Genomic DNA, 12,255 nt, shown 5'->3' on the forward strand with positions numbered 1-12,255 from the left:
AGTAAAAGGGCTCACAAATGACTTCATTGTGGAAGCAGGGGAGATATCGCTGCCTATCAGAACAGCTGGTTCTGGAAGTGAAACGAAAGTCTTGTGGAATAATGTTTGCATTGGAACACTGAACTAAGATGGGGGGTGTGTCCTCATCAAACACATTTCTGTAGCAATGACATGAAACTGGTATTAGAGCCTAAATGGAATGCATGCTAAAACTTAAGGTTTTTTTTTTTTTTTTTTTTTTAAGTGACAATTTATCCCCAACAATGCAGCTCCTGACATCACTAGCACACAAACAGCTCCACTACAGCAAGGTGGCAATTTATGAAGGCTTCTCTGCAGACCAAAGGGAGCCTTATTTCTTAAGCCCTGTGACCTGGATAAGCAGTAGAAAATTGACACAATGTTAATATAATTAGCTTAACATCACAAATTCTAAGCCATTTTCCAACTTCAATACATCAGCATACATTTCCTGTCAGTTTGTTGGACACACCCAGGAGTCTAAATAACTCCACCCTATTGGCCTGTTAGGCCTTTTAACTCCTTACCGCCAAACTGAAAACAAAGAACCTCTACTTTAAGACTCCGTTTAACCTTATATCTGATTACCATGCAATGTAAATAGATATTTCTTCACCTAAATGTATGGTTGTGCCACACCAATGGTCTGTATTTACTTAAAGTTGATATTCTCTTTGGTTCTTCATGTACTAAATCCTCATCATCACCATATACCTTTTGGAATGGCTTTCTGGATCCCGTGTTTAAATGTGAAAACCACATCAGATGTTCTGTCAGCCAGTGCAACCAACATCAGTGGAGTTTTTGCAATGCTTTGGAGGTTACTCATGTGATGTCATGCACACATTGCTCAAGAGATGTCCACTAAAGACATGATACATTGACAGATTGTTAGGGAAAAAAAATTGTATTCCCTGATTAGTGGAGGTTTCTGGCTATCACTGGATGGACTCGGTTGTAAAGATAATACTGTACCAAAAACCTAGTGAATGCTGTAGTTGATGAAAAATTGCCACAGTTACCTGCAATTTTTCATGTTTTTCTGTATATATCACTAGCCGAGCAATAGTAAACCTTAAAAAGGTACGACACAAACTCGAAGCAGAGAAGTAAAAGTTGTTTCTCAAGTCTGTGGTCCCCACATGCTTCAAGAGATCTACCATCATCCCTGTCCCCAGAACAACAAGCCCTCATGCCTGAATGACTACCGGCCAGTTGCGCTGACCTCGGTGGTTATGAAGGTGTTCGAGAGGCTGTTGAAGAAAACCATCTCCTCCTCCATCCCAAACATCACAGATCCACTCCAGTTTGCCTACCGACCCAACAGATCCACGGAGGACGCCATCACCCACGTCCTGCACACCACCCTTAGCCACGTGGACAAGTAACAGGGTAACTATGTGATAATGCTGTTTGTTGATTACAGCTCAGCGTTCAACACAATAGTGCCCGGTAGACTGTTCACAAGCTGAGGGATCTAGGACTCAACAGCTGTCTGTGTGCATGGGTGTTTGACTTCCTCACTGGCAGAACTCAGGTGGTGAGGGTGGGTAGGTGCATCTCTGACAGCATCACCATCAGCACGGGAGCGCCACAGGGGTGTGTCCTCTCACCACTGCTCTACTCTCTACTACTGTACCACCTCCGACAACTGAGGAAGTTCAGGGTCTCTCCAGTGATCCTCAGGACTTTGTATACAGGCGCTGTGGAGAGCATCCTCATACAGAACATCACATCCTGGTATGGAAACAGCTGTCTTGAAAATAAAAAGCTCTTCAGAGAGTGATCTGTATGGCAGAACACTGCTGCAGTACTCCTCTCCCTTCCCTACAGGAGATTTACATCAGGAGATGCTGGACTGGAGCAACTCAGATTTTGAAGGACCCGTCCCATCCCAGCAATGAACTGTTCCAGCTTCTGAAAGGTTCCGCACCATCCGAACAAAACCGGAGAGGCTCAAGAGGAGTTTTTATCCTCAGGCCAGTCATGTGTTGAATCACAGTTTCGCTACAGCTTAGAGAGTAGCTGAATCCACATGTCTTCCATTGAGTTTATGACCAAAGTAATATGCTGTGTTAGACACTCAAAAAATAACAAGGACGTTTTTGCCAAACAGTGGTTGCCGGGGGTGATGACTGACTGGTCTGTAGACCTGTGTTACTGGGACTTTAGTCGCCATTTTTCCTGCAAGTGCCATCAACGTCCTGCAAGCACTCAAAGCAACACTTTTTCCTAATGACTGGTGGCTGAGTTGCACATCAGTCTCTAGGCCAGTGTGACTGGGGCCTTATTCGCTTGATCCTACATTCACACTATGACTGTCCTATGTCCAAAATGCCAAACAAGTTAATATGATATGGTTATCCTCTGTGTGTCTGCAAAACATCAATACATGTCATAATAATTAGGGTTGCTTTTTCAAACATTTAAGCTTAGAGAAGTTTTTTGATCACAGATGTTATACTTCTACCACCATCTTTTATGTTATGGAATTCTATAGATTTCAATTGAGTGTCATGTTGCTGACTTATTATGTCTCTGGTATTAAGGCACAACCATCGATTACCCATCGGTTACAAATTCTTTACATTTCGAAAACCCATATGTCTTTTATTAAAAGTAATAAATTATGAAGAATAAATACCAAAAACATTTGCCTTTTAACAATTTATTACTAAAAATATGTAAATGTTTGTATATAAAGCTGACAAATTTCATGGGCGCAATGTCAATAGCTCAGAGTTGGTGTTCAGTTGAAGCGAACTCTCCGCATGGAGCCAATGGTGCTGTTCTGGCTGCCCCAGTCAGAGAAGTTGTTGTAATCACGCTTCTCCAGGATGTAGTGGGGTCCTCTGTAGTTGGGCTCCTGATACACCACCCACCTGTATACACAGAGGAAGGTTAGATCTCTGGTAGGATACTAGTTACACTGCTCAAAGTCCAAAGGCTTCACTCGTTTAATCACTCACGCTCCTCCGAGCACACGAATGGAGGCTACTCTGTTGAGGCTGTAGCGGCTCATAAGGTTGGGGATGTCATCCTGGAGCTCCATCTTCTTACCAGAGAAACCAGCTCGTTCAAACAGCTGAGCTTTGGCGGGGTTGTTGTCCTAGAAGTCACAGAAATACACAACTGTTGAGTGTATGTGTGTGTGTGTGTGTTTTTGAATGTATTTGTTTAATGGCTCCTGCATTTTTGAATAAGCTATACTGCTGTTGAAATCGAAAGTTTTAATCATATTGGATTACTAATTACTTTAAGATAACATGAAACTTTGGAGACTGAGATAAATGTTATGTACTGGCTAATGACCTGAGGTGGATTACATTACACTACAACATACACGTTCAATCAGCAGATAAGGTGCTAAAACAGCACTCCAGTCCAGTGGTTCACAATTGTCCATCTATAACCTATAAACAGGAAGAACCTAACCTAAGCATATCCTTCAGAAAGAACATTAAAAATATTTACAATTGCTTTGATTTACTTGTGTAATATTGCTAAAATCAGAAAGACCCTGAAAAGCTGCTTCATGCATTTATTACTTCTAGGCTGGATAATGTACTTCATTATCAGATTGCTCTAAAATCTCCCTTAAAAGCCTTCAGGTGATTGAGAACACTACAGCAAGAACTACAGAGACCATATTTCGCCAGTTTTAGCTTCCCTTCATTGGTTTCCTGTTAAATTTAGAATTAAATTTCAAATCCTTTTTCTCACATACAAAATCCTAAATAATCAAGCCCAGTCATATGAGAGCTATAGGACTGTGCTATCTGAACGCGGCACTTTGTTGTCAGACTGCAGGCTTACTGGTGCTTTCTAGTTTTAAAAGTAGAATGGAAAGCAGAGCCTTCAGCTATTCGACTTCTTTACTATGGATTTGGGTCCCAGTTTGGATTCAAGAGACATGCACTCTCTCTACTTTCAGGATTAGGCTCAAAACTTTCCTTTCGATACAGCATATAGTCAGGTCTGGATCACTTCTATTCTATTCTATTTATATAAATCACAACAACAGTCGCCTCAAGGTGCTTTATATTGTAAGGTAGACCCTACAGTAATACATACAGAGAAAGGGGACTGAAGAAGAAAAACTCAATGCATCATGGGAATCCCCCAGCAGCCTACACCTATGGCAGCATAACTAAGGGAGGATGCAGGGTCACCTGATCCAGCAAAAAGGAAAATTTTTGAGACAGTCTGTCTGCTGAATCCAAACTGAAGAGGGGCCTGAAAGCTGAAGGCTCACTGATCCATACGACTGGGCTCAGTGAGCCTGAACCATTCTTTAGTTATGCTGCAAAGAGGCTGTGGGGGCGCTTTCCATGATACACTGAAGGTTTCTTGTTCGCTCATCTATTTTGACTCACTGTGTCTTTATACAACACAACTTACTGTATTTAATTAGCAGTTATTAAAAACTGACTCTCTCTCCCATAGTGTGTCTTTTGTCACTCAGTTCTCTTCTTTCCCTCCTCATCCCCAACCAGCGAGCTCAGATTTTCTGCTGGAGCTTTCTTCCTGTTAAAAGGAAGTGTTCACTTGCCACTGTTGCCGATTGCTTGCTTATGGGTGTCATGTGATTGCTGGGGATTTCTTTCCAACAATTTAGGGTCTTTATCTACCGCTGTGAGGCCACTGTTATTGTGAAATAACAGATAAGGTTAAAAGAAAAACAAATTGAAATTGAATTGAATTAACAGACAACCATTCCCACTAAAGCTGGTTAGCTGGTGTCTGTGGACTGAGAGAACCAGCACACTGTTGTTAAGGCTGATTTCTTCTTTTGTAAGTTTTCTTCTAATGCTGCAATTTTTTAAATACAAATTTGTAAAATGGTGAGACAAAGTGACGCTGAATACTGGAGTATATCTTTAGAAATAACCACAGATAAAATCTTTTTAGTATGACTTTTGCTAAACCAAAAAATATTAAAACATTATGTATTAGAATAATCAAAATGTAATTACTTTAAATTACTTATTATGTAACTATTAAGCTGCTTTTTTGTTCATCACAAAGTTAGCTCAATATACATTATTTACCAACACATTGTCTTTGGATGTAGAAAAATATCATCTTCTATGACATTAGCACTGTGCATTAGTCATTCTTCACAAAAACAAGTAAAATGTCTGCATAATTATTAAGACCAAAACAATCTGCTTTAATCCTGGAATCCACCATAAATAGCTCTGATGTATTTCTGTAAACTATTTTATCTCTTTTATTCAGTTGCTTGTCAGCAGTACAGCAGATATGGAGCGCATACTGCATGTTGTTCTTTAAAAAGGTCAAGACAGAAGAAGATCTTCCAATCAGACTGAGTTCTGTATGTTCTGTAACTAGTGTGTGTTTCTGTGTTCCACCTGTTTGACAGCACGGACAGAGGAGATGTGGTCCCCTTGGGCACACCACCTATCGTAGCAGTTGTACTCGCCCCTGTCTGACATGTCCCATAGGTACTGACGTCCCCGGAAGTTTTCATGCTCATAACCCACCCATCTTTAAATGAGAAGAGAGAGAGTCAAAAATCAATGTGGCAAAGGCAAAAACAACAAAGCTAAAATAAAATATGTTTGAAATGTTGTTTTAGATTCAAATAGGCTCTAAACAGTGATTAAACATCATTTTGATTTCATTTTGCTTTTAGTGTCTCTTTATTGAAGGGCGCAGATATACAGTAGTGTGAAAAAGTGGGCTAAATGGGCTTGTTTGCTGCCTCAGGAACTGGAAGACTTGCTGTGGTAATGTGGAACCATGAATTCTGCTATCACAACATCCCGAGAGGGAATGTCTGGCCATCTGTCTGGACCTCAAGCTTAAGCGCACTTGGTTTCTGCAGCAGGATCCAAAACACACCAGCGAGTCCACCTTTGAATGGCTGAAGAAAATTAAAATGAAGACTTGGAGTGGCCATATAGGAGTAGCCTAATCACAGTCCTGACCTGAATCCAACTGAGATGCTGTGGCATGTCATTAAAAAGGAGGTTCATGCTCAAAAACCCTCCAGTTTGGCTAAATTACAATAATTCTGTGAGGACGAGTAGGCCAAGATTTCTCCACACTGCTGTAAAAGACTCATTGCCAGTTATCGCAAACGCTTGATTGCAGTTGTTGCTGCTAGGGGTGACCCAACCAGTTATTAGGTTTAGACAGCAATCACTTTTTCACACAGAGCTGTTAGGTTTGGATTTTTTTCCTCCTTAATCATAAACACCTTCATTTAGAAACTGCATTTTGTGTTTACTTTGTCTAATATTTAAATTTGTTTGCTGCTCTGAAACATTTAAATGTGATAAACATACAAGAAATAGGAAAGTAGTTTTTCACACCACTGTAGATGCTTTCATCTGCTTTTTGGATAACCTTAGACAGCAGAACGTGCATCAGTGGCCTGCTGCCTGTTTTAAGTAGACTTACGCTCCACCCTCCACCTGGACAGAGTTACATCTCTCTGGGAAGTTCTTGTCACCGATCCTGGTGCAGTCGGAGCTCAGGTCCAGCTTTCTGCCAGCAAAGTTTCGCTGTTCAAAAAGGGTCACCTGAGAGCAGCCGCAGCACAAAAATATGGTTACAGTTTACCCCAAACCAAAAAACATCAAACATAGGAAGCCTGCATGAAATGGAGGTATTCCTTATTAGGAGATATTTGACAAATATTTCACATGTATACCAAGTTTTAGACTTTGTGGCAGCATAACCTGTCTGTGAGGCTCCTGTGTGAGTAGCTTTTTAGTCTGACATGAACACATCTTTCAATTTTTGAATGTTTTATTGATCTAACAGTAAACAAGCAGCCATTATCTGGCTGTCAGAGCCATCTGAGGTTTTTGTACTGGAAATGGAAATTTTCACAGAAGACTATCTGAAAATATTTGACTCAAATAAGCTGATTTTATAGAGGTTTCTGGCTTTTTTTTATAACCACTTAATTCCTAAAGAAACAAATTTTGGTTTTCGTGGGTTTTTTTTTAGTGAAGATGCTAAACAACCAAGATAAAACAGACCGATTGATCAGTTATACATAGAGATACAAAGTTCCGATAGAGCCAAAGGACAGACATTCCTCCCTGAATCCAATTTTTATGCCAAGTCAAGCTAAAATCTCCCAGGCTTCAGCTCTAAATGTAATATATATATATATATATATATATATATATATATATATATATATATATATATATATATATATATATATATATTAGGGGTGCAACGATATTCGTATCGATATTGAACCGTTCGATACAGTGCTTTCGGTTCGGTACGCATATGTATCGAACAATACAATTTAAAAAAAAAAAAAAAAAATTAATTTTTTTTTTTTTTTTTTTTTTTTTTTGTGTCCCGTTTGGATCTATAACCATCAGAATTGTTGTCTTGAGGCCAAGAAAGATGCCAAGAGGATTTATTTTAAGTGGATCATCATATTGGTCCATTTGATTGACCTTTATTATAATTATGAATTTATTTTATTTTCAGTTGCAAACGGGACAGACATGACTGTGGGATAGGACAGGGGGAAAGAATGAAAGAAAGAGGGGGAGAGAAAGAAAGAAAACCAAAGGGGAGAAAAAAAAAGAATACAAAATTTGTAATTTATTTTATCAACTTTCCTTCTGACGATGCTGTCAGTGTTGAGCGCTCAGTGAATCTGCATTTGACTACTCCGCCTAGGCTCGAGAGTGCAGCCTAGGCGGAGTAGTCGAACGCAGATTCACTGAGCACTCAACACAGCCATGGTCAGAAGGAAGAGCGCAGGGCAAGCTAGCGAGACAGAAGTGGACCTCCCCACCCTCATTCAGATCTGGCGTTTGGAATTATTTTGGTTTTCATGTGACGTATGACCCTGAAGGTAAGCGAGTCATGGACTAAAGTAAAACAGTATGTTGGATGTGCCATGCAATGCTCAATTACATGGGTGGGAGCTAGTGTGTTAGCGCAGTTAGCTCGTTAACGTGTTGGCCGTCTAGCCCCTCTGTATAGGGTAGCTCGTTAACGGAGATTTGCCGTGTTGTGGCGTTAAGGTTATTTCAACGAGATTAACGCTGACAGCACTAGTGGGAACACAACGAATATGACTGCACATTTACACCGACATCATCCTAGTGCAAAGACAAAAACAACAAGCATGCATGCTACAAACTTTAGCCGAGTCATTTAGACAGCTGTTAGCACAGGATTCTCCTTATGGAGACCTGATATGTTTAATATGCTGCTGAGAATATAGCCCAGAAGAAGCGGATAGTATAGCTTTTATTTTGGAAAGAGACATTTCTCTGTAATAAACTCTCTTTTCCAAAGATGAGTGATTCCTCAATCAGATACAGGGCTCGCAATATCGCTAGCCCGGGGCTAGCGATTTTTTTCAGTTGGGCTACCAAAATCTATCTCTTCCCTGCCTGTCGGGCTATTGTAGGAAGGAAAAATATATGTCAATGCTTTTGCATTCTTTCAGAAATGTAGCTGGGTAATTATGTCATTGGGTGAGCCACTGTCAATATGTGACATATTGAAATCGTGTTTGGATTTGCGCTTGTTTTTTTGCTTTCACTTTGCAATCGCGTGAACTGTGTATAGAGAGCGACAGCACTGATCTGTGAGTGATGATAATTTGTGCACCAATTCCTCTGACATCGTCTTATTAATTGTTAGCTTACTATGCAAACATGACAAGTGAAATCTCCCGCAGCTTAAACATGTGAGAGGTTGATCGCGCAGAGAATCGCTGAGCTTATGTGAGTGCGGCAGGATATATATTTCACTACGATGACCTGGATGATTGAGAACCTTCACAGACAGATATATATTTTAGTTCTGCTGAGCCAAATAAGACAGGTCAGGGTGAAGAAGTGACAGCCAAAGAAAAGCTTACCACAAAACGGAAAAGTTATGACAAATCAGACTATAAGGCAAAAAGAAAGTGCAGCTTTATGGTTTCATGGACAAAAGAATTTCTGTGGCTGCAATATGACGAGCTAAAAAACAACACGCACAAGGGTTAGGGTTAAATTTAAAAACTGTACTTTTGTGTTAAAATATATATTTATAATTTTAATAAATGACAAATTAAAAAGGCATGAACATTTTTTTTGTATCGAAAAAATATCGAACCGTGACACCAAAGTATCGAACCGAACCGAACCGTGAATTTTGTGTATCGTTGCACCCCTAATATATATATATATATATATATATATATATATATATATATATATGTAGACAGAGAGAGAGAGAGAGAGAGAGAGAGAGAGACTGAGAGACCCAAGTTATTGGGAAATGGAGTGTCACCTCTCTGGTGAGGTACCAGCTAGATATAGTCAGGCTCACCACAGCGCACGGCTTGAACCAGTCTCCTGGAGAGGGCCTGAACTCTGTGTTAGACTGGAGTTGCCCTGAGTGAGTGAGAGGCAGAGGGCTGGGGTGGGTATCCTAGTATTCCCTCGGCTTGCTGTTTGTACGGTGGGGTTTTTCCTGGTAGACAAGATTGTTTGCACCCTGCGCTTTTGGGTCAAGGAATGGATGCTGACTGTTGTTTGCACTTATGTGCCAAACAGCGGTGAGAGTACCGGGTCTTTTTGGAGTACCTTGGCCGGGGTGCTTGAGGGTGCTCTACCTGAGAACTCTGTCATCCTACTCGGAGACTTCAGCACTCATGTGACAGAGAGACCTGGAAGGCCCTGACTGGGAAGAACAGCCTGCCAGATCTGAACCCAAGTGGTGTTTTGTTACTGGACTTCTGTGCAAACCACAGTTTGTCCATAACGAACACCATATTTGAACATAAGGGTGTCCATAAGTGCACATGGCACCGGGACACTCTAGGCCGCAGGTCGATTCTGGATTTTGTAATCGTATCATCAGATTTGCAGCTGCATGTTCTGAACACTTGGGTGAAGATAGGTGGTGAGCTGTCAACTGATCACCACCTTATAGTAGGTTTGATCAGGTGGCGGGGGAGGCTGCGCTGTCAATGAGGCTGCGCTGGGAACACCTAGCAGACAATGCGAGATCTTAAATGCCCACATTTGGCTGAGCTTCAACACTATTCCAAGAGAGACTAGGGACATTGAGTCTGAATGGACCATGTTCAGCACCTCGATTGCTGGAGCTACTCCATTGATGATAACCCCCAAACCAGATGGTGGACAGCAGAGGTGAAGGGAACCATCATGCTCCAACCAGAGGGGGATCACACTCTTCAGCCTCTCCTACAGCCAAAGTCTGGAAAGGAGAGTCCATCCGTTAGCCAAACCTCGGTTGACTAACAGATGGAGGAACAATGCGGTTTTCATCTCGGTCGTGGAATACTGGACCAGCTCTTTGTCCTCTCGAGGATACTTGATGGTTCATGGGAGTTTGCCCAACAAGTCTACATGTGTTTTGTGGACTTGGAGAAGGCATTTCGACAATGTCCCTCAGGGCGGCTGGCCTCTCCCTTAGAGACAGGGTGAGGAATTCAGCCATCTGGGTAGCCATGTCAAAGGATGCCTCCAGGATGCCTCCTGGGCGCCTCCTGGGTGAGGTGTACTGGGCATGTCCCAGTGGGAAGAGGCCCAGGGCAGACCCAGGACACGCTGGACAGATTTTATCTCTCGGCTGGCCTGGGAACACCTTGGTGTTAACCCGGACAAGCTAGAGGAGGTGGCCGGGGAGAGAGAGAGATGTCTGGGCTTCTCTGTTTAGGCTGCTGCCCCTGCAACCCAGCCCCAGATAAGCAGAAGAAAATGTATGGAGGGATGGATGAAGTTTGTTTGATTTAAACAACACCAAGTCAAATCATAAATGATTTTTGTTGATTTGTTTATTTTTGATAAAGTGATGTAAGATGCGATGCTAAGATTTTAAATGTCTTAAAGAATTTTAAAAGGTATGCCTTTAAACTAATTTTTGTATAAAAATAACATTATGCTCTCTTAAACTGAAATGTGTGGGTTTATATGTTGGGTGAAGGTTAAGTCGACCATTTTTTTTCTTTTGGTGTGAAAATGACTAACACGATTTCTCAATTATCAGAATAGTTACTAATTAACTTGACAATTCAAATTATGTGTCACAGATTGACTCATTTTTTAAATTCTAGTCACTTTATATTAGGAAACCCATCTATACTTTGACAAAGTAACTAAGTAATTATTTGACTCAACCCTCCCACTGGACCCGTAGAAGGCACGTTGGAGCACAGACCCCAGCTTGCTGTAGATACAGAAAACTTTGAATGAATTATATATACACACACATGTATAATCAAGACATAAACTACAGCGATCAAAGAAACTCCCCAGTCTGTGGTCTGGAAACCAAAAGTCAAGACTTTAGCCTTTGAAAATGTCTTTAAAAAAAAAAAAATCACTGCAGTGTTTATTTCTATTTCCAACTCTTGCATCAAAATTAGTTTCATGCTTCAGATTAATTTGGATTAGCGCTATCATCTGGCACTTTAAAATGCGAGACAGTATGTGTGCATACAGCCTTCATCACTCTCCAGGTGATTTTGGGAAACTGGTGTTGGAGGCATCACAGAGAGCACAGCATGATAATCAGGAGAAACTGGCTGTAAAGCCACAGGCCCACCCACCTCAATAACACTGGTGGGTGTCTTGCTCTGTGGACTGTGGCCAGAGTAGGGCACTCTCAACATACCTGGTTTGTTGGACTAATCCTGGGACCTTAGTAAAGATGTTCATGTCAGCTCTGCGAGGCTACATAAAGCCCCTTAAATATGGCCAGCTGAGGTGAGCGGACGAGTGCTAGAAATCTCAAAACATTTCTGTAACAGTCGTTGGGGCCCTTGTGCCTTTGATATGCTAAACCCATGTTGTCTCCTTTTTCCACAGCCGCAAACACTGCAACCACATGCAGTGCACTAAAAAACAACAACAACATACAAAGCACATAGAGTGAGCAAGTGAAACAGATGCGTGAACGCAAACACAACAAGCAGAGAGCACAGCTTCAGCACCCAAACATAAAGTGAGAGTGCAGTGCCAACAGTTTTAGTTCTGAACATTTCAGCATTTCTCAACAAAGCTCTGTAAACAAAGCATCTTATGATAATGGCTGTATTCATGCTTAGTACAGGGCCCCGCTCCACCACACTGTATTTACTGAAGTGGTCATGACCCTGAGGCTGGTGAGCTTCTACTATACGAGCATCACCTCTGCAAACCCGACTGTAATGAAAACGTGTATTGTTCTGAATTGTTTCACCTTCTGGTTTCAGAACTC

At 41.3% G+C, this 12,255-nt stretch overlaps 1 protein-coding gene across 1 annotated transcript; it reads right to left on the minus strand.

Moving 5' to 3' along the window:
- Nucleotides 1-2,608: 2,608 nt before the first annotated feature.
- On the minus strand, nucleotides 2,609-11,714 carry LOC120724508 (gamma-crystallin N-B-like). Its single transcript, XM_040016723.1, has 6 exons — nucleotides 11,671-11,714; nucleotides 11,175-11,223; nucleotides 6,451-6,572; nucleotides 5,397-5,532; nucleotides 2,991-3,130; nucleotides 2,609-2,903 (listed from the first exon to the last, which is right to left on the minus strand). The coding sequence occupies exons 1-6, from the start codon at nucleotides 11,712-11,714 to the stop codon at nucleotides 2,771-2,773; spliced, it is 624 nt and encodes a 207-aa protein (XP_039872657.1). The 3' UTR covers nucleotides 2,609-2,770.
- Between the last annotated feature and the right edge of the window lie 541 nt (nucleotides 11,715-12,255).

The sequence above is a fragment of the Simochromis diagramma genome, unplaced genomic scaffold (genome assembly GCF_900408965.1).
Source record: "Simochromis diagramma unplaced genomic scaffold, fSimDia1.1 OVJJ01000692.1, whole genome shotgun sequence".
Taxonomy (NCBI): Eukaryota; Metazoa; Chordata; class Actinopteri; order Cichliformes; family Cichlidae; genus Simochromis; species Simochromis diagramma.